This window comes from Danio rerio, chromosome 9, assembly GCF_049306965.1.
Source record: "Danio rerio strain Tuebingen ecotype United States chromosome 9, GRCz12tu, whole genome shotgun sequence".
NCBI classification, from domain to species: domain Eukaryota; kingdom Metazoa; phylum Chordata; class Actinopteri; order Cypriniformes; family Danionidae; genus Danio; species Danio rerio.
The window spans coordinates 43,667,484-43,689,563 of NC_133184.1; the positions used below are offsets into that span (position 1 = coordinate 43,667,484).

Below are 22,080 nucleotides of genomic sequence, written 5' to 3' on the forward strand. Positions count from 1 at the left end.
AAACATAATAGTTTTAATAACTCATTTCTAATAACTGATTTCTTTAATCTATGCCATGATGACTTTATATAATATTTTACTAGATATTTTTCAAGGTAAAATTCAACTTAAAGTATCATGTAAAGACTTAACTATGTTCATTAGGTTAACTAGGCAAGTTAGGATAATTAGGCAAGTCATTGTTTAATGACTAGACTAATTAATATTACTTGCCTTAACCTAGTTTACAGAGTAACTACTTGCCTAATTAATCTAGTTAAGCATTTAAATTGCACTTTAAACTGAGTGTCTTACAAACTAACAAGTAAAGTATATACAAGCACACACACACACACACACACACACACACACACACACACACACACACACACACACACACACACACACACACACACACACACACACACACACACACACACACTTTTCAAATCTTACCTAAGTGATAACTAAATAATTTTGTCTTTGGCTTTACTGGTTTGTTTGCATTAGTTTGTTGTATTTCACATACAGTATATTGTTTTATATCAATACAAAGGCGATACAAATCCTGTTTGTTAAACGGTTGAGGTAAATTTTTCCACATTTGAAGTTGTGAAAGTTGAAGTTGTGTGATCAGTTACAAAGAATGCCATTTAAAAATGTGAATATTGGCAAGATATTGGCAGTTTACTGTTATTTCGCTGATTTTATTTTACACAATGGGACTAATTGGACATCAGCTTAAATAAATAATTGACTCAAAAATGAATTGATGCAATTAGTTGCTCATCCTCATACTCCAAACATGATTATTCATTATTTTGTCATTTGTGGAACATGACAGGGTGTTCATGTCATTCTCAATGAATGTGAATGGTTACACATTGTTGACAAAAGAGTAGTATGAACATTCTGCTAAAATTTTCCTGTCATGTTTCCATAGACAATAGTCTGCAGACTTTCTGCTTTTATCCTACCCAAAATAAAACCTAAAAGACGTTCTCTTAAAATTAGGAAATACTGTGAAAAATTCTTTGCACTGGTAAACATAATTTGGGAAATATCTGAAAAAAAACATGTCATACCATGTCATTCTCAATGAAAGTGAATTGTTACACATTGTTATATTGTAATGTAATGAAATGTAATGTAATGAAAATTAATTTAAAAAGAGCAGCATGGACATTCTACTGATATTCTCCTACGTTCCGCAGAAGAAAGTCAGTCATTCAGGTTACAGCACTGAACAGCACGAGAGATTAATAATTGGCAGGATTTAATTTCTTTTGGAAGAACTATCTCTTTAATGAGGCAATTATGTTAGCTATTGAAGGTAGAGATGTGCTGCTTGGCAGATTAGATTGAATCTTATCACCATCTGCGTTGTAATTATGCCGCAAACCCTGAAAGGGAAATCCCACATGAAGACACAGAGCCCTGTGTTTGAAAGTAAGATATCCGTCACACGTTATTCTCTGACTGCCAGCATTTTTGCAGTGGAAGCAGTAGAATCGTCCATTAGCAGCTGTCCTGTAGCATGAACTGTATGTCACTTCACATTCCCTGTGCATCTTAATAAACTTCTCAACCTGTGCTTTTGTCTTGTAGGGTGTTATTGGTGATCTGAGGGTGTCGAGAGACCCTGGGGCGGCTGAACGGCACTGTGAAGAAGAGGAGGATGACTATGCAACAGAGGTGGGAGTAGGTCACACATGTGCAAGTCTCAAGTCATAACCCTTAAGACTCAAGCAAGTCAAGTCAGTTTTTGTCAGACTCAAGTCAAGTCACTGCTTATTTCAAGTCAAGTCAAGTCATAGCTTGGTCTAGCAAGTCTCTTTCAAGTCAATATATATATATTAATCCAAAGAATGGCTAAAGGCAGTGAGATGAGAAGTACTCAAATTGTGTTCTTAATATCAGTTGGCAAGCTCTTAAAATAGCTTCAACAAAAGGAGATCTTATAAGTGTGTATTCAGGTTTTGATGCCTACCCAGTTATTCATTCATTCATTCATTCATTTTCTTGTCGGCTTATTCCCTTTATTAATCCGGGGTTGCCACAGCGGAATGAACCACCAACTTAACCAGGAAGTTTTTACGCAGCGGATGCTCTTCCAGCCGCAACCCATCTCTGGGAAACATCCACACACACATTCACACACTCATACACTACGGACAATTTTAGCCTACACAATTCACCTGTTCCGCATGTCTTTGGACTGTGGGGAAAACCGGAGCACCCAGAGGAAACCCACGCGAAAGCAGGGAGAACATGCAAACTCCACACAGAAACGCCAATTAAGCCGAGGTTCGAACCAGCGACCCAGCGACCTTCTTGCTGTGAGGCGACAGCACTACCTACTGCGCCACTGCCTCGCACCTACCCAGTTATTGTGTAGTCTTTTATAAATGAGACCAGTGTGCAAAATAGATGGCCTGCTGCAAGTGTTCAGATTTAGACTATTTTCCCCAGGAGGCTTATCCCAAAATTTGCTGTGGCATCACTTTTCATTTATAGACTGTATATGCATTTGGAAGATGCATGGATTTAGTGCATACATTTAATTGGTTCTTGGTTTCCTGAAAAACGTCCTTCCAATGTCCTATCACCTCAGCTAAATTTACATTCAACACGATCCTTAAAGGAATAGTTTATCCCATGTTTTTTTTATTTTGTTTTTTTCAACCCTATATTATTTAATTCTTGATAAATTATATGTAGACAGAATGTCTGAGGTCTTCTTCAAATAACAAGTTTGTTTATTATTCTAACTTTCAAAAAACATTGCAAATTAGATTTGCGGCCTATTCTTTATTCTAATTCTTCTGAAACTTGCAAACTTCACTGTTTGTTTCTGAATGTAAGAACCAGCCTGAAGGATGTCAATCTTGGCACAAAGCATCAAAAGGTGCCATTTTTGACTTTCAAACAAGCCTAAAAGCCTGGAAACCTATTTAACATTATGCTAACAACTCCTTTTTAACTGGCTTGATCTGAAGAATGACACCATTGTTTTCAGCAGAGCTGCTTGTTGTTGAACTGAACTTGTTTCATAACTGATGAACTTTGCAACATTGACAGACTAAATTGAAACAACACTGAACAAAGAAGCTCTTACATGAAACTATTTCCATTTAAAACTGTAAACTTGTATATGCTTTTTGGTTGTTCATGTTGGGTGGCTGAAAGTGCAGTTTTTAAAAAATGATAGCTTTTAAAAAGCAGTGTTTGTCATAATATACAGTATATTAAACATTATAAATACATAAATACAGTCAGATATGGCTTCCTGTAAGCAAAGTTCAGTTCTGAAATATTTAACCCTTTGCATGTAAAAGGTAAATAACAAAAATATGCATTTTTTTCAGTATGTATAATAGCTGCTTTTATTAAATAAAAATAAAAACAATTATGAGGATGGCTAACTGTAACAATATTGATTATTCATCAATGTTAAACTGCTTTGAAACAATTTCTAAATAAAAACACTGTAAGACTTGACTGAATGAAAGTGGAAGACTGACTTGATGTAAACAATATGGGATTTAGAACGAAATTAGGGTGTGTTAACTGCTAAATAAACACCTGGAGTGTTTGTTAACCAATTGTTATCCGTCTGCATCTGAAAGTGCTTGGAATTCCCTTCCATTCATTTTCCAGAAAGGAATGTGTCGCCTCCAGCCAGGCTTTCCACAGGAGAAAGCTTTAATGGCCATCAGTATGACATATGACGTACTACATGCCCTCCAGCAGTCCAGATAACTGTGAAGGAATGACCCTTTCTTATTTAGGGTTCCCACAATTTCTGGTTGTTTTGCTGTCAGAGAATGCACACATTTACACATCTTAGCTCATTTTCTTTTTGACTTTAAGAACTTTTTTGACTGTAATTTATGTAAAGAGAGAAACAAAGAGAGAAAATGTTTACCTCTTATGTTTAATTCAAGAGTTTAAACTTAGATATTGCTTGATAATAATAGCAGGTTTGGCTACTATCTCGGGAGAGAACCCTAAGCTCGGATAATTAAGACCAAGTCTCCTGCCTGGTCAATGAGCATGAAAGGATGATCGAGATCAGGTTGTTCTCGAGAGCTCCCCCTGGTAAAGGAGGAAAAGGAGGAAGATGGGGTGGATGGGAGTTTTCTTTACAAAACAAAGATAATAGAGTAGTTTTAGACAGGCTTACATGTATATAACGCTTACCACATCATATTTGACACATGAATGACTCTAAATCATCCAAATTTAAGAAAATAGTTCAAATTTCTCCAAAAGTAAATAGGCTTTGGCTGAATTCGCATTTCTAACACTGACAACACTGAGTTCAGCAGCAAGCAATTTGTCTGTCAGCACGAGATGCGGAGCAACACGACAGAAACATTTAAATACCAGCCAGTTAGAAGTGCAGAAATGTGCACTATCAATGAAATGGTAATATTTATAATCCATATAATACAAATTAACAGGGCTTGACATTAACTTTTTTGATCACTAGCCACTGTGGCTAGTAGTTTTCCAACATTACTAGCCACTCGCCATTTTCACAAGACACAATTTTATTGTTGTGAAAATATATTTTATACATATAAATAATAAGTATGACTTTGACATGGTAAAATTACTTGATTTAGATTGTGTGTTATGTCCACATGCCTCCTCGTTCATTTCACTTTTTGTGTGTCGTGTATGAGCTCAATAATCTTGAGCAAATGGGTCATGGTTTCATAGTATTAGAATTAGTTTTTATTTCGAATAATTTTCAGAGCTCAAAATTAAGTATTTACCAAATGTGTCTCTGACCACACCAAACATAAACAATTAGTTATTTTTTAGCCACAAATTTTAAATGTGTCAAAACAAGCAAAATATTGCTGTATACTATACTTTTTATTTAAAAAAATATATGCACAGTAATCCGTCCTGGCTAAAGGTCTCAGATCATCGGTTAATTACACATAAATGGGGAGTTAATCACCCATTAAAGCAATGTTATTATAAAAAATTATGATTAAACCATTTTAACTCAAAAGAAAGCAGGTAAAAAAAAAAAACATACCGTTTGATAATGAAAGGATGATCACATACACACGGTTAACGTTATACCCATAAATAATCTGTTTAAAGAATGGTTGAAGCAAAAGCAACCAGTGATGCTTACAAAAAGACAAATTTGGAGCTCTTGAAAGCAGCAAGACTGTGGGTGCATGTTCATCAATTTTTTTCTAGTCTATGTGAAAGAGAACCGATCACATCAGTTGTTTCTAAACAGTTGCTTCACGCAAGGAAATGGGAGTGCGCACGCGTTTTAAACAGTTGCATGCATCACTTTAGCTGTTAGCATGAGTGATCATCCTCTCATTCGGTTTTCATCTGTTTTCTATTGCTCACGTGAACGCAATTATTTTTGCCAGTCGTACTGCTTTTCATTTCTATCGCCTTTGTGTGCATATTGGACCATCCTTATTGTTAAACCCTGCTTTTAAGAATTAATATCCAGGAAAGTTATTTTTAATTATTAATACATATTGGTACAAAGTCTACTTACTTATGTTGTTGGTTTGGTCATAGTTTTGACTTACAGCATAGTTTTGACAAACTGTTTGCTAGCTACTTTTCTAACTGTTTGCTTTCTATTTTATTTTCAAAATCTGAGGTAACATTAAACTTTGTGCTGCTGCTTTCAGTAGTTTTGCTGTAAATGTCATGTAAAATGATATTTAAACTCAAAATCACTGTCATATTTTTGCTATTGCTTAGCGTGTGACGTCTCAAATTGAAACCGTTTTTAAAAATAGAAATTTTGTGCATCACAAAACTCTCGACAAAACTCTCCTTTTAACATGGAAAAGATACCTTTGTGTTTTGTGCAGTACGTACACATTTTGAAGTTTGTCACAATTCTAAGCGCACATTTACACTGAATGCGTCTTTGCGTCTAAAAACCTGAGAGGCAACGGTTTAAAAAAAAAGCACAGCATAAAGCATCTTTTAACTTGACACCATGTCTAAAAAACATGGTGCTCACATGGAAGGCACTTAAAAAACGTGTGACATAAGCGTAATGGTCAAACACATGTCAAGCGCATGTTTACATTGAAAAAAAAAAATAGAAAAAGTAGCAAGTTGGAAAGGAAAAATGCATTTTGTGTGAACAACCCCTTTTTAGAGGTGCAATGCCTTGTGACAACAGGTATCGCACACCGGATGAGCATGTTCTATACTCTAACATAATGTTATTTAATATAAACAATGCAGATGGTGCGAAAGAATTACGAGCAATGTCATGGCTGCCCCAATTTTTTTTTACGAAAGCTGTGGCTCTGCTAAATTTTGGGACATTGAGGTAAATCCATTGCTCAAGAAGCACTAATTTCCTGAGGGACTACGGAACACAATAGCTTGCCTTTATTATTATTATTATTATTATTATTATTATTATTATTATTATTATTATTCATTATACAGTAGATCAAGGAAGTTCAGCTTGTTTGTAAATGAAAGTCATGAAGTTGTCAGGTAGTTTGAAAGTTTAAGTGGGAGTCCTGCTTACTGTTCAGAGAATTTATATATTTTTTCAATTTTTCCAGGCATCAGGTGATTACGGAGCAAGTGGAGATGGAGAGCAGCCATCACCAGTTCAGGTATCACCATAATTTTGCTTGTTTATGTTTCCTCTGTATGCAACACAAATCTGAGCTTGCATTTGTAAACTTGCTGGGATCCATTTAATTAAAAACGTTTAATGAAAATCCTAAAGTTCCAGGCCATTTCCAGAGCAGCATCTGTGAATTGGGAGTCTGTCACACTGTACACTTGTTCGTCTTGTAAGGGAAAGTCCCGGATGAGTGCTATTATCTCCAGACCGATCCCAGATGTTAAAGCCCATCTTCCCATGCCTTGTGTTACTAATCCAGAAATAGGCCATGTGGAAATTGAAATGAACCCTTGCTACTGATGTGTGAGGCCCTTGTCTGAGCATGCCAGAGCTAATTACAATGGAAAGAAACCAGGTGGCTGTAAGGTGTGGACTGCTCTGACTGATTTATTCAGCAGTTCTGAAGCAATTTTGAGGATTTTTAGACCACTTTAAAAAATAATTCATTTTTAAATTATTTAAATATATGTTACTTTTGACAGTAGCCTTTTCTTTCCTTGCACTTGCAAGTTTTAATTGCTAAAGTATTAATTTAATTAATTTAATATCTTAAACACTAAAACTACCATAATTCCAGGGTGCAAATTGAAGGGGGGTTTGGGGGGGTCTGACCAACTTATTAATGCTTGATTTCTTTTGAAGGACATTAAAACAAGATGTATTGGGGGTCTGATCTTTATCTTAAATAGTATTAATAATTAAAACAATAGATAACTTCATTATACATTTGACCACCCCATAATGGTTCATACATTTTTGAAACCAGCAAATCTAGAGCACCAGCAGATTGTAACGCAGGGAAGTGACACAGACAACTGAGGTTTTATCCAAATGCAGGTTTAATCGAAGTCAGGTTAGCAATGGTCAACACAGGTGCAAACAGATGTATAAAGGCAAATCCAAAATTGTAGTCAAACACAGGCAAGAGGTCAAAAGGCAGGCGGCAGGCAGGGAGAACTAGATAAACAAGGCTAGGTCAAAACACGGGAAAACAAGACAAGGAAAACATGTTATAATGTCTTCTACGGATAAACAAGACTCAACCAAGTGAATGAGTGAGTGTGTAGCTTAAATAATGTGTGCAATCAGTCTCTGACAATCCTCAGGTGGTGTGAGTGTAATCAGTCTAGATGAGGAAGCATGTGTGAGTGTGAGCGGAGTGCATGTATGAAAATGTAGTCCAGAAATGGCGGATTTGTAGTCCATGGTTATAGTTAGTGAAATCCAGCGATCTTATGAAAGACGATCGCTGGTAACGGTGACACAGATAGTGTAAGTGTTTCTTTAAAAAAGGCATTTGTAGGTATCTGTAAAACTAGATGCATTGTGTTTGTATTTTATTATTCACTGGCTCACACATGGAAGTTAAACAGTAAAATAAAAAACTATGTGCAGTTTTTCATGGTTATCCATTAATAGGTGCAGGAAAGCAAACTAGTCACCGTTTACTTAATATCACTAATGGGATTGAGAACCACTCAATATCCCTCAAATAAATTAGATGTAATTGAATTAAATATATACATTGGGTTCACTGAGGCATATTACTGTACATAATCTAAAAACATGACCCCCCCCCCCCCCCCCTCCATCGTCAATGTATAATTCGCACCCTGCAGAATTCTATAACTTGATTGCCCCTAATTCTGACTGCTCCAAATGCTCCAGATCTCTTTTTTATCAAGCCATATTTAGATTTAAAGCTTCATTTGAATGTATCCTTATTCATTCATCCATTCATTTTCTTATCGGCTTAGTCCCTTTATTAATCTGGGGTCGCCACAGTGGAATGAACCGCCAACTTATCCAGCATGTGTTTTACACAGCCGATGCCCTTCCAGCTGCAACCCATCACAGGGAAACATCCATACACACTCATCCACACACATACACGCTGGCCAACTTAGTTTATTTAATTCACCTATACCGCATGTTTTTGGACTGTGGGGGAAACCGGAGCACCTGGAGGAAACCCACGCAAACACAGGGACCCCAACTGACCCGGCCGAGACACGAACCAGAGACCTTCTTGCTGTGAGGCAACAGTGCTAACCACTGAGCCACTGTGTCACTTAATGTATCGTTTTTTTTTTTGTCATATTTAATTTTGTATTTCTTTGTAAAATAAAAGCAAATCTTAAGATATACAGTAATAACTGATTAAAAATATCACCAATATGCATTTCAATGCATAGTAAAAAAACAAAAAAAAAACTTTTAGAATTGTTTCTGCTGAACGAATACAGTATGCTGATTATAATATGGAGTCAATTTGGCCATTCAAGGTACAAATACTCAGAAATCCTGTGTTTTGTAGTTTTAATAAAACAATAATGTTAAAATTAATGTACCCAAAATGAAAATTACCTCATCATTTGTCCTCCCTCATGCACTCAAAAAAAGTATTTTCACTGCTTGTTAACCATGTGGAAGGCCCCTTCAGGCCCATATCTATCAGCTGATAACCACTAATTGCACCCATTCAATTAAGTGATAACATTTGAAGCGAGTGCAGATCTCCTTACCTAGCAACCATAAGATCTACTGTTAAAAGAGGAAATACATGTTGTGATTTAAAGTGATCTGAAAGCAAAGCAAAGTTTACAGCAGCTGGAAATACATTTCCTTGATCCAAAAATGTATGCATAAAAAGTAAACTCTCTATAAAATCACTTTTTTGTAAGGATTGTCATACTCTTTATGTTTTTTACACATTTGTTTAGATATCCAAGTAAAATAAAACCTAATTCATACTTTCAATCCAGAGTTTTCTTTTAAAAACATCCTGCCGTTATCAGCACGCAATAAATCTTAGGACGTTTGAGGCCGCAGAGGATCCACATGTTGTGTCCTTTACATAGGAAACGAAGGATGCATTTTGATGCTGCATTTGAAGGAGTCTTCACATTTGAAATTAGACAGACTTAATGGTACCAGCTACCAGCATTTTTCAAAATATCTTCTTTCGTTTTCAACAGAAGAAAGAATTCCAAATAGCTTTTAAACAAGTGGACTAAACAATCCAAAAAAAATTACGTTTACTGTTTGTTCTATCTACTTATTTAAAATGAGCTGAAACAACACAATTGTTGAGCTTTTTTGCAACCACTCAATTCTTTTATGTTCAATCTGCTTAAATTTGAAAAAAAAAAAAACTTAACTTAATTCCTTCATGATGTCTCAACACAAATCTATTGTGTGGAACCCAGCATTTTTTTTTTTTACAGTCAATAATGTTTTATTAGTGAACTATCCCTTTAAGAATAGTCAAGGTACTACAGCTAGCTAAATTTCTAAACGTCTGCCTTGGTAGTTCTAGTGTTAAACATCCACTGCCAAACATGCAGGTATTAATTTAATTCTAACCTTGTAATTTTGAATTACATGGCTTTTGTTTGCTTTTACAGTACACAGCACGTTTTAACACGCTGTGACAGAAAGAGAGACGGCATTTTCCAAAGTGCTGTAAAGTAAACTTCCCTTTGTCTTAGCGTGGAATCCATTCTGATGGATGCCACATTCCCGCAGGCACATTTTCTACGCTTGCTTCTCCGTCAGTCCCGCTCTGCTTGGAAGCTGGAAAGGGCATCTGAGGAAAAGGCACCTGGTGGGATTTGTTTTCTGTGTTGCATGACTATCTCATGTGTAGGGCTCTTTGTGGAATCCAGTTTGATGAGATTATTATATCTAGAGGGAGAGAAGTGGTCTTGTGACAGTGTGGTAAACACCACATTTTACTTCATTAGTTTTTTTCCTGTGCAAAAGGAATTTAAATGTAAAAATGTCTCTAGTGCTTAAGGTGTACTAGTTTCTGTTTCTATTCTAAGGAATAAAAAGTGTCTAAATATCCTAGGTGACAAGGCGGAATTTCAGTTCAATTTATGCATTTGGTAGGTTCTTTCATTTAAACCAGCATCTCAGAGAAACATAATTTGAATTATTTTAATGAAACATTTGAAATACATATTATGCCATGTTTACATGTAAGTGTAGAATAAGTATTTGAAATAAATTTTATTATATGTTATATACAAATATTACCAAGTTCAAAAAGAACTTAATTACCAATAAATAGGGCCAGGCAGAATCTGCAGACATTTTTTGCTATTTCTGTAGCGATCATAACTGAAAACTTCATATATAAAGTAAAAAAATATATATTTTTAACTTTTATTTGATGTTTCAAAATCTAATTTAATGGGATCCATTTAAAGCAAGTCTTTAATATAATATATCAACTTAAAGACAGAAAATATTACTTTGCAAACTATATTGTAAATAAATCATATAAATATATTTTCATATTAGTCGATAATATTACCACCTACATTTACACACATTTACACACGTAAATAATTTGACTCAATGGTGGCTTAAAAATCTGCAGAAATTTGTGGAATTCTGTGTGTGAAGATTCTGTGTGGGCCTACTGATGACTAACTATATAATCAAAATTGTGAAGTTTTTTTCCCTCTCCGCTGTCGCCTCTAGCTTGCATGGTTTGGGATCGGTAGAGCTACGCATAGATGAATTTGCTCTTCAGTGTTTGGACTCTCAGTAGTGATTTTTAAACCACACTGACTGAGCTAAACTGAACTGAACTTCAACACTAAAAAAAAACTACACTGTTCCAATTTACTATGACCTGATCTTTTAAAAACTCCCTGCTCTTTGTGTAACACATATCTGGTAAAAGCCTCTAAATTCCAAATAATTCCAAATGGCTCTCCTGGAAGAACATGATGCACAAAACATCACGACTGCAAAGAACGGCCTCTTTTTGTAATGCAAAAGGAAATATCCGTTCGTGCTTTTGATCTCGTCCATATCCTGGAATCTCCACCATAACTCAATGTAATGTGTTGAAGGTCAGAGACTCCTTCATCTCCGCAGCAGTGACTGTGATGGCAGATGTTTAGCTGCATTTTCCAGCCCTGACCTCTATCTTTAGAGCCCGGCACCCATGGCCTGGATTCCCCAAGACGATTGCTCTCTCTCCGTCTGAAAATACATGCTGTTAGCATTCTCTCAAAAAAACGGGCGTCCTCTTGCCAAAGTCTCGTTTATTCAATCCCGGTGTGAAATCTGAGGATCAGGGTGTTCTAGAAGCCGATGTCTGGTATTTCAGCAGCATGTGCTTTATAAAGTGCAAGGTCAGGCGCTCTTTGTGGCAGCTTTGCTTTAAGAAGTGTTGCTAACTGGAAGCTATACCGTACAGTATGTCTGAATGGCGGATGACTGATGTGGGATTTTACACTGCAAAAATGCTTTCTTACCTAGAGTTATTGTCTTGTGTATAGTTCAAATATGTACCAATTCCTAAAACAAGAAGCATTTTCTAGACAAGCAAAGAATATTGTCTTGTTTTCAGAAATAATGTCATAATCAGAGAGTTTTTCCTAAAAACAAACTGAATAATAATGGGGAAAGAAAAATAATTGGTCCCTCTTTATATTAAGTGGCCTTAACTAATATGTACTTAAACAGGAATTAATAGTTTGTTAAAATGTACTTATTGTGTAAATACATGTATTTACTATGTACTTTGCTTGATTAAATACATTTATGTAATTACATCTGTGATTAACTTTTGTAATTACATTTGTAAATACACTGTTGACCACCTTAACCCACCCTTAAACCTACCCATGCCACCAAACCTGTCCATAACCCAACCTCTATCCCAACTCAAAAGCACAACGTGTTCTCAAATACATTATAAACACAGTAAGTGCATTGTATTTATTTTTTGATGTAAGTACATAGTAGTTAAGGACACTTTATATAAAGTGGGACCAAATAATTTTATATCAAAGCGATTAACAAGATTGTTTTTCCTACCCCACTGGCAAAAATGCTTTTTGATTTAAGAATTAGTAGATAATTTGACTAAAAACAAGACAAAAACTATGAGTAGGTAAAGCATTTTTTTTGCTTGGTTCTTGTATTAATCTTATGTCATCTAGTCATAGAGGACACCAATTGTGGTCACATTTTATTTTGATGGTCTGTTTGTTGAATTTAAGTTGCATTGCATTCCCCCTTCTGACCTTACCAAATGTTTACATGAGATTAATATATGGATGACTAATAATTTCTTAAAGTAAAATGCCAGTAAACCTGAAGCCCTTCTGGTTGGCTGTAAATCTGTTTTATCCGAAGCTCAATCTTTTATCCTGTTTGTTGATGACTCCCCAGTCAATATCTCAACCCATGTGAAAAGTCTTGGGGTTATACTGGATGGCACGCTCTAGTTTAGTTCTCAAATTAGTAATATCTCACGTTCTGCCTTTTTTCATTTGTGTAACATTGCAAGACTTCACACTTGACTATCTCAACAAAGTACTGAAGTGCTTGTTCATGCTTTGGTTATATCACGGATTGATTACTGTAACTCGCTTCTATCTGGCATCCCTGATAAACAACTTCATAGACCACAGTTAATTCAGAATTCAGCGGCTAGGATAGTTACCTGCTCGCATACTTTTGATCACATAACTCCAATTCTCTTTCACCTGCACTGGCTCCCTGTTCACTATCGTATACCATACGAAATCTTCCTCTTAACATACACAGCTCTTCATAACCTGGCCCGCCACTATCTCCCTGATCTTCTTCATATGTACATTCCTTCGCTTTCACTGAGATCATCTTCTGCTGAACTGTTATACATCCACAATTTTAAGATGAACTCATTTGGTAACAGGGCTTTTACTTGTACGGAACTAAAGTTATGGAATTCCTTGCCTTTGTACAATCGCCAGGTGGACTCTATTTCCAATTTTAAATCTCAGATAAAAACGTTTTTGTTTAGGATAGCTTTTAATGATTTGCTGGTTTAATATTATGCAGATTTTTATTTTTACTGCTTGTATTTTTATGATGTGCTTGTGATTTGCTGTAAGGTGTCCTTGAGTGCTTTGAAAGGCGCCTATAAAAATAAAAGATATTATTATTATTATTACATGCCAACTCTATATATATATATATAAATATATATATATATGTATATATATATATATATATATATATATATATATATATATATATATATATATATATATATATATATATATATATATATATATATATATATATATATATATATATATTTGTTTTGTTTTTTTTTATAGAATATTAAATGCAGATTATTTAATGTGGATACATCTATATTTATTTAAGTGTTGTACTTTGTAATTGTCTTGAAGTTGAACCTGCTATGGTCAAACCTGGGCTATTTTTGGCTTTCTTAATTTAAATGTTGGGGTCAATCCAACTACATTCTCATCATACATTAAATGCTTTTGGACTTTAAAAAAAAAAAAAAAAAATCTTTTTCCAGTTGAGAAAGTTAAGGATTGGATCCATTTAAATTTGACCACATACAGTAAATGCATTTCTGTTATAATTCCTTTTGTCAAATCCTGTTATACACACAAAAATGACTCAGGTCACAAAAACTAATGCGTCAGATACACCACATTTTGTTTCATTGTTATTATTTTGTACAGAAACTGCATGAGGTATAGATCTTAATCAACGTACAAATGATTTGATATGTTGGTTACAGTAGGATTTATAGTGTACTTCACTCATGTTCCAGTCAAAACATTACAAGCGTACAAAGCGGGCTTCACAATTACTATGATTATAGGCTAAACGTAACATCTATTTTTGTTATACAGATACATGCAAGACATCATTTATTTCCGTATTTTGTGATTTACAAGTGTTTTCTGTTTATTTATGGTTGTGAATTGCATTATGGGACCTTGATCTCTGCTCTTTCGACTTTTGATGTTGAAAATTCAATTCTAAATCCAACTCTCAATGACATTTTTGTAGTTTGAAATAATATAATATATAAGAAATAATATACAGAATAATAAGTCTGTAAAATAAAATTACTGGCAGTTTTGTACAAGGTATTTGTAGCATAATATACAACACCAACCCAGACAATATATCACTTTAAACTGTAAAAAATGTTAATAAAAGTAATTTTTTGAGCTTTTCAAAGGCAAAAGTTGAGATTAAGGTCCAATAATGCAGTTCAAAAGCAGAAATAACAGTAACGGAAAATTAAAACATGAATCACAAAATACTGAAATGAAACGCTAATTTATGGATTTTTTTTTACTGTTTTTACTTTAATTTGTGTATAACCTGCTGTCCAAAAAACAAAATGTGTTACCTTTGTAAATTAACAAAGAACTGTTTTTTAATTATTATTCAATCTACCATATACTGACAGTCTGATGTGATTAATTATGATATATTAATAATGTGTATGTATTTTCAGCCAACACCTCCATCATCTCGGCCAATCCAGCGGCCACCGGTGATTAGCAGGGATCCTATACAGCGGCCACCGGTGATTAGCAGGGAGCCTATACAGCAGACAGGTGAGCTTTTCTGTTCTCTGTCAGGTCTGAACTGGAAAATATCAGCCTGTCTGACAGCGCAGCTCATCAGCCGGATTTATTGCTCTGTTGAACACTTAAGTGGCTGTTTTTCTGCTTGTAAACTTGAAGTAATGCATTTTTCTGCTTCTGCTTTTACATTTTTTACAACGTTCTTTATACGCTGAAATTGTTCATGAAAGAAAACATTTGGGGGGCAACCATTCATTGATCTGCTGAAGGGGGTAATAACTAAAAATGAAACTTCTGTCATCTTTTACTCACCATTCATGTGTTTTTCTTCTATTGAACACAAAACAAGATGGAAACCTGCAAACATTTACTTCCACAGTATTTGCTTTTCCTACTATGGTAGTAGATGGTTACAGGTTTTCAGCTTTCTTAGAATAGTCTTCTTTGGTGTTCAGCAGAAGAAAAAAAACTCATAAAGATTCAAGATGGATGGGATTAAATAGTAAGTAAATGTTCATGTTTCTATTTCTTTAACCAGATATATTAGCATTACTTGCTGACCACATTCTCCAACTTGTTCAGCTGCTGTTAAACAGATATTTCAGCTTATATTTTCAGACAAGATTAATATAAATGTAGTGTGTTGATTTAGTAATGCTAATTTTATTTATAATTTGAAAGTTCAGATTAAAACATTTCATTCAGGTGTGATAGAATAGACAGACTTTACAGATGTGAGTGGTTTGAATGGCTATTGTGGTATTTGGCTCCCTCTACTGGTGGAAATCAACACACAAAGGCTTTTCACAATCACTTGTGAACGTTTTTAAGTTGGTTATTCAGGCTCTGTAATGATGGATTTTGGCTAGTATTTGTTTTATGTTCATTATTGTTATGTGTAAGTGTGACATTGTATGCTCACCGTATCTTACAATTGTGTTATTGTTATTATGTTGTTATTGCTATGTTTATAGTTATTTATAATTATGAAAAGTTTTTCATTTTTTTTATTTATTTTGAAATATGTGAACAAAAAATATGACGTAGATGATCAGCATATAGCAGTGTGCATAAAAATACTTGTAATAGCCAAAATACAGGAACACAGGTTGTTAAATAAGATTATTATTAATGATAATACTAATGCCAACAACAACAATAATATTAAAAATAAGAAAGAAAAAACTAAAAAATAAAGACAGAGACATACTAAAACTAATTATACATACACATAAAACAATTTTCAAAAAAGGCAATAAACCATCCATGTTTTGAAGGTTAAGTATATGTATTATTAGGCCAGCTCGAAATAAATAATTAAAAGAATAGTAATAGACAGTAAGATTAAGATATTTGAAAGAGGTTTATGACAATGCAATAAAGTTAGTAGAAGCCCAAACAGGGAACTTTAAGCAATTACAATGAAAAAAAGAAAGAAAAAAGAAATTATACGTATTAAAATAATAATAATAAATAATAATAGGAGGGGTGGGCTGGACTAAAGAGTTTTTATTTTGATGTCTCCTTGGTTAAAATGTATAATTTTGAAATAAAGATGTTATTTTGAGATATACAGTTACAATTTTGGATTAGATTTGAGTTTGATTAAATCAAAATATAAAACCATTCTTCATAATTTTACAAGTTTGTTTAAGATATTAAGTTAAAATTAAGAGATTAAATAAGTACATAATCATAAATAAATAAGTAAATGATCACAATTGATATTACAGTATCACAAATTGTAAAAGATATATTATTCTATATTTAAAAAATAGACAGACAGACAGATAGATACACACATAGATACATAGATAGATTCAGATATTCTGATGTTGTTTTCACTAATTTGGTGGGTCATAATGAATGGTTCTGTAGGTCTATATTCCTTTCTGCTATTTTAAAACTTGTTCTCAAGTGTGATCTTTATTCAAAACAAGCTGAATTGGTCAATCTGAATGAATATTAGGATCAGTTGATTCCTCTCGGCAAACTTCTGGCTCCTACGGAGATTCTCGAAAAGCATCTGGTTCATATGTGGATTCCCGGCAAACGTTAGTCTCTTATGGTGATTCCCGGCAAACCTCTGGCTCACACGGAGGCTCTCAGCAGTCAGCGGGCTCGTATGGTGGCTCACAGCAAACTTCAGGCTCATATGGAGGTTCTCTTGACTTAGTCGATGTTATTGATGACTCAAACTCTCTAAGAACGTCAAGCTCGGCTGATGATGGCATTCGGTATTCAGGTGGGTCACTGGTGAGGAGCTGAAAATCTCCCTATTGGACGTGGAATTTTGGATAGAAATTCTCGGCAGAATTTCTACCCAACGCTTTGCATGAAATGCTGGCAGAATGCTGCGGATGTGTAGTGATGTCAGAGATGGTGTGCAGCAGACTGGGAGCAAACATTAGAGCCGCTGCATATGTATGCTGTTTATCGCACATATATATGTTTGTTATTTATTGCTTGTATTTTTGTCGTTTTATTCAAACAGACTTCATATAGAAGCTTTTGCTGGTAGGCATATTCTTTCATGAATATGCAGAGTTTGGCCTGTCTTCTTTGAATATTGTCATGTTATTTAATTATTTAAGCAGAGAATTAGAACGTTATTTTAGTGTGAGGAGCAGCTCAATAAGTTAGAATCAGAATATCATTTAAATGTTGATTAATTTCAGTAGTTTAATTCAAAAACTGATTAACATACATTATCATTTATATACCAAAAGTCTTGTCATCTATTTAAGTTTTAGGAACAGCAAATACTAATTTGACTTCTAATTGATCATTTGGTATCAGAAGTGGCTTATATGAAAGGCAAAGGCCTCTAGATTACGCTTATTTCACCAAAATAAAATATAATCATGCCTTGATTTTTAATTATTTAATTAAGACAGTAAGGTCTGACTTTGCTAAGAAAAAACTCTTGTCACTTAAGAAAAATGATGTACAGTAAATAATATAAAGGCATGGTGCAGTGGATAAAGAATTAATATTGTGTTTGACTCCAATGAGCTTAGAGGACTGCATCCATGAATTTATCTTCAATGCCTCCTCTTTCATCTTACCCTAGACAAGCTCAATAATGTTCATTTCTAGTGACTGGGCTGGCCAATCCTGGAGCACCTTGAGATTCTTTGCTTTCAGGAACTTCGATGTGGAGGCTAAAGTATGAGAAGGAGCGCTATTCTGCTGAAGAATTTGCCCTCTCCTGTGGTTTGTAATGTAATGGACAGCACAAATGTCTTGATACCTCAGGCTATTGATGTTGCCATCCACTCTGCAAGTCTCTCATATGCCCCCATACTGAATGTAATCCCAAATCATGATTTTTCCTTAACCGAAATTGACTGATTTCTGTTAAAATCTTTGGTTCATGCGGATTCCAATAGGTCTTCTGCAGTATTTATGATAACTGAGATGCAGCTCAACAGACCGTCTACCTTCTGTCACTTTTCCAAATGATAAACTAGAAGTCAAGTGATTATTGGTTTCTCTTAAAACTGGGATCGATCTCAAGGGTTTTGTCAGGTAGTGTAGATTCATTAATCAGACTGATTGATTTCATTTTGATGTATTTATTTACTTTCATTTTGAAGATTACGGCTTAAAGCTAATGACAAGACAAAATTCAGGATCTCAGAAAAAATATAACATTTTAAATAAATCATGCTGAGTGCTGTACATGTTCATACTTTTTACTTGTCCCACATTTTTGTGTTAAAAATCCTTATTTTTTACTTAGTCTTAAATAATATTACAAAATTTGAGATACAAAATTCAGAAAAAAAAAATTTGTGTGCCATAATCATCAACATTAAAATAAATAAATAAATGAAATATATCATTATTTGTGTAATGAATTGATATACAGTAATAGAATTACTGAAATATATCCTTTGATGATATTCTAATTTATTGAGATGCGCCTATGTAGTATTGTAAGAATGTGAATATAATTTGTTTTGCTTTTTAATAATTGACTCAAAACTGTTGCAATTTTGTTACAAAAAATCATAATGTTCTATAAATATGCTTTTTTTCTTTATGAAAAATATCATTTGTTTTAGTTTGGTGTAAAATATGAGCCAGGTGTTTTATAAATCCTGTTTGATTTTTAAATGATCTGCCAATTTTAAATGTCCACGCCTTATTTCTCTTTCCCAGTTGCAAGAGGAGAGAAGGGTGACAGAGGGGAGAAGGGTGCTAAAGGTGACAGGGGTCTTGCTGGGCCAAAGGGTGATGTGGGGTCTGGATCAGTGTCTGGTGGAGGATCAAAAGGAGACAAGGTGTGTTGAGCACTGCAAATCTTACCAACCATTCTGAACATCTACAGTATAAACTAATAAGACATGATAGTCTGTCCATTATAGTACATTGACTTTAAAAGGGATAGTCCACCCAAAAAAAAAGTATAATCTATCTAATCTGTCTGTCTGTCTGTCTGTCTGTCTCTCTGTCTGTCTGTCTGTCAGTCAGCTTTTATAAAAAACACTAATGCAGGCATTGCTAATAAGAAAAAAATACATATTTCAGTGAAATTGTTGTTTAGTGACAATTGTAGAAACAGGGCTCTTCTTGAAGTCAGTTTATCACATTGAAGTTTTACAGTACGTCCTTCAAAATCCTCAGTAATGTGTGAAGTCAGTGATGGGGAGTTGAATGTTCAGCCATCTGTTATATTGGTGCGAGCAGCAGACAGGTCAATCATTTTTGTCTGTGTGTTTTCACAGGGCGTCCCAGGAGAGAAAGGAATGAAGGTTTGTTGTGATTCTTCTATACCTAGACATAACTGTGACAGTGCAACATATAATGCACCTGTTAGGAGTGGATTAAAGCATTGTTTGTGGCAGAAGTTACATTTGTCATTTATTTTGTCACTTGTCATCCTTTTTTGGCAAAATACAAAATTGCATAATGGGCAATTATACCTCATTACAATTTTACCTACAGTTATACCTTAACATATATACTGTGTGTGTTTACTTGTTTATGTGTTTTACAAGGAGCAGACATTTCCTAAAGACATGGTCTTGACCTTGTTATACTCTATTAAGGTTGTTTATGGGGACATGCTTTGTGTATTTGTAATTCAAAACACTTGAAAAGTCATACTCAATCATACCATTGATATTCAAAATTTGCCACAGACGGGTTTACTGGTTTTCATAGTATAATACTTTATGCCTGTAGAGAGTCCTCGGTTCCATTCAATATCGTGGTACACTGACGATTACTTACAGTAGCAACACAATAATTATTATATTAAAACATTTAGCACATTTATTAACATAATAGTTTTATTAACTCATTTTTAACAATGAATTAATTTTATCTTTGTCATGATGACAGTAAATAATATTTTACTAGATATTTTTCAAGACACTTCTATACAGCTTAAAGTGACATTTAAAGGCTTAACTAGGTTAATTAGGTTAACTAGGCAGGTTAGGGTAATTAGGCAAGTTATTGTATAACGATAGTTTGTTCTGTAGACAATCCAGGAAAAAATTAGCTTAAAAGGGCTAATAGTTTTGTCAAAATAGTGTTTAAAAAAATTAAAAACTGCTTTTATTCTAGCCGAAATAAAACAAATCAGACTTTCTCCAGAAGAATAAATATTATCAGACATACTGAAATTTCCCTTGCTCTGTTAAACATCATTTGGGAAATATTTAAATTTGTTCTTTTACAGAAGCAGTACTGTACCTTTAATTTTACCTGCTCAAAGAAAACACTTTTTTTAATCCATCAAATCTGTCTAGCTTTTAGAGTGTTGTTGAGCAAGTACTTAAACACCTTTGATTGATCACGCGCTCAGCAGAAAAGGTTGCGATTGGCTCTAGCGGTCAGCGCGACTCTGGCGCTGTTCAGCAAACAGTGACAAATACACTGATGCTAAACGGCCGCACTGATCAGCTACAGTGTGGAGAAAACTTTCTCTGCAAGCTCGTACTTACCACAAGGAACAATATTATTGTAAGAGCTAAGATAGAAGATAAAATGTTACCTCACTAACACACTAGCAGGTCAAAAGCAGCCACATAGAGTAAGTGAGAGAGAGAGTTAGAGTTCACAGCTTTCATTATCTCCTTGCTGTGTTCAAATGTATTTCCCTGTCAGTGAAAGACTGTCCAGCAAACTCACAAGCAGTAAATTGTGCACAGTTATCTGCTTTTTTAATAGTTATAGCATTTTAATTACTTGCGGTCTCCTCCCTCACCATAGAATGGTCATAGAATGGAACGCCATATAACACATAGAATGGAACGCCATATAACACATATCTGATAAATGACATCAGCACATAATAACCGATGATTATTACTAAACCGATAACAAATTGTTCGCATCTACATCAAGGTGCATCAGAGAAACTTTTAACTTTGACACCCCTAATATACACACACACACACACACACACACACGCACACACACACACACACACACACACACACACACACACACACACATATATATATATATATATATATATATATATATATATGTATGTATCTCTACATATATAAATATACCTGTATATATATTAGATACTATGTAATAATAGTATCTATAATAATACTACATTAATCAGCTAGATACTATGTAAGTGACTACACCTGCAAAACAATCAGTTCCATGTATTATATTTACACGTATACATGCATGATCCACATACTGATATATTAAAAATAGAATTCATCAGCTAGAATTTTTTAAAGGCATACAATAAATATTACATAATGTTTGTGTGGATGAACTGCAGTGTAGATTTGTAGTTCTGTTCCTATAAAACTATAATAAATATTAAAATTTGATTTTTATTGTATTTGTTCAAATCTGTGTTACCTTTCGGTTTCAGGGCACTTCTGGTTTTGGTTATCCTGGATCTAAGGGTGACCGTGGCCCCCCTGGACCTCCAGGACCTCCGGGTCCCCAAGGGCCCAGTGCAGAGGTAGAGGTGCGGGGCGATGGGTCAGTTGTGCAGAAAGTCACAGGACCAAGAGGACCACCTGGACCCCAAGGACCCCCTGGTCCCCCTGGACCTGAAGGGGAGCCGGTGAGTAGACC

At 34.5% G+C, this 22,080-nt stretch overlaps 1 protein-coding gene across 4 annotated transcripts in view; it reads left to right on the plus strand.

Moving 5' to 3' along the window:
• The window catches only part of col18a1a (collagen type XVIII alpha 1 chain a), a 158,300-nt gene that overhangs the window by 116,117 nt on the left and 20,103 nt on the right, over positions 1–22,080 (plus strand). For all 4 annotated transcript variants that reach the window (XM_021478722.2, XM_073912047.1, XM_021478720.3 and 1 more), the window contains 6 exons: positions 1,588–1,674; positions 6,567–6,620; positions 14,937–15,039; positions 19,177–19,298; positions 19,743–19,769; positions 21,872–22,069. In XM_021478722.2, the coding sequence (XP_021334397.1) occupies positions 1,588–1,674; positions 6,567–6,620; positions 14,937–15,039; positions 19,177–19,298; positions 19,743–19,769; positions 21,872–22,069 (591 nt within the window). The remainder of the gene's footprint in view (positions 1–1,587; positions 1,675–6,566; positions 6,621–14,936; positions 15,040–19,176; positions 19,299–19,742; positions 19,770–21,871; positions 22,070–22,080) is intronic.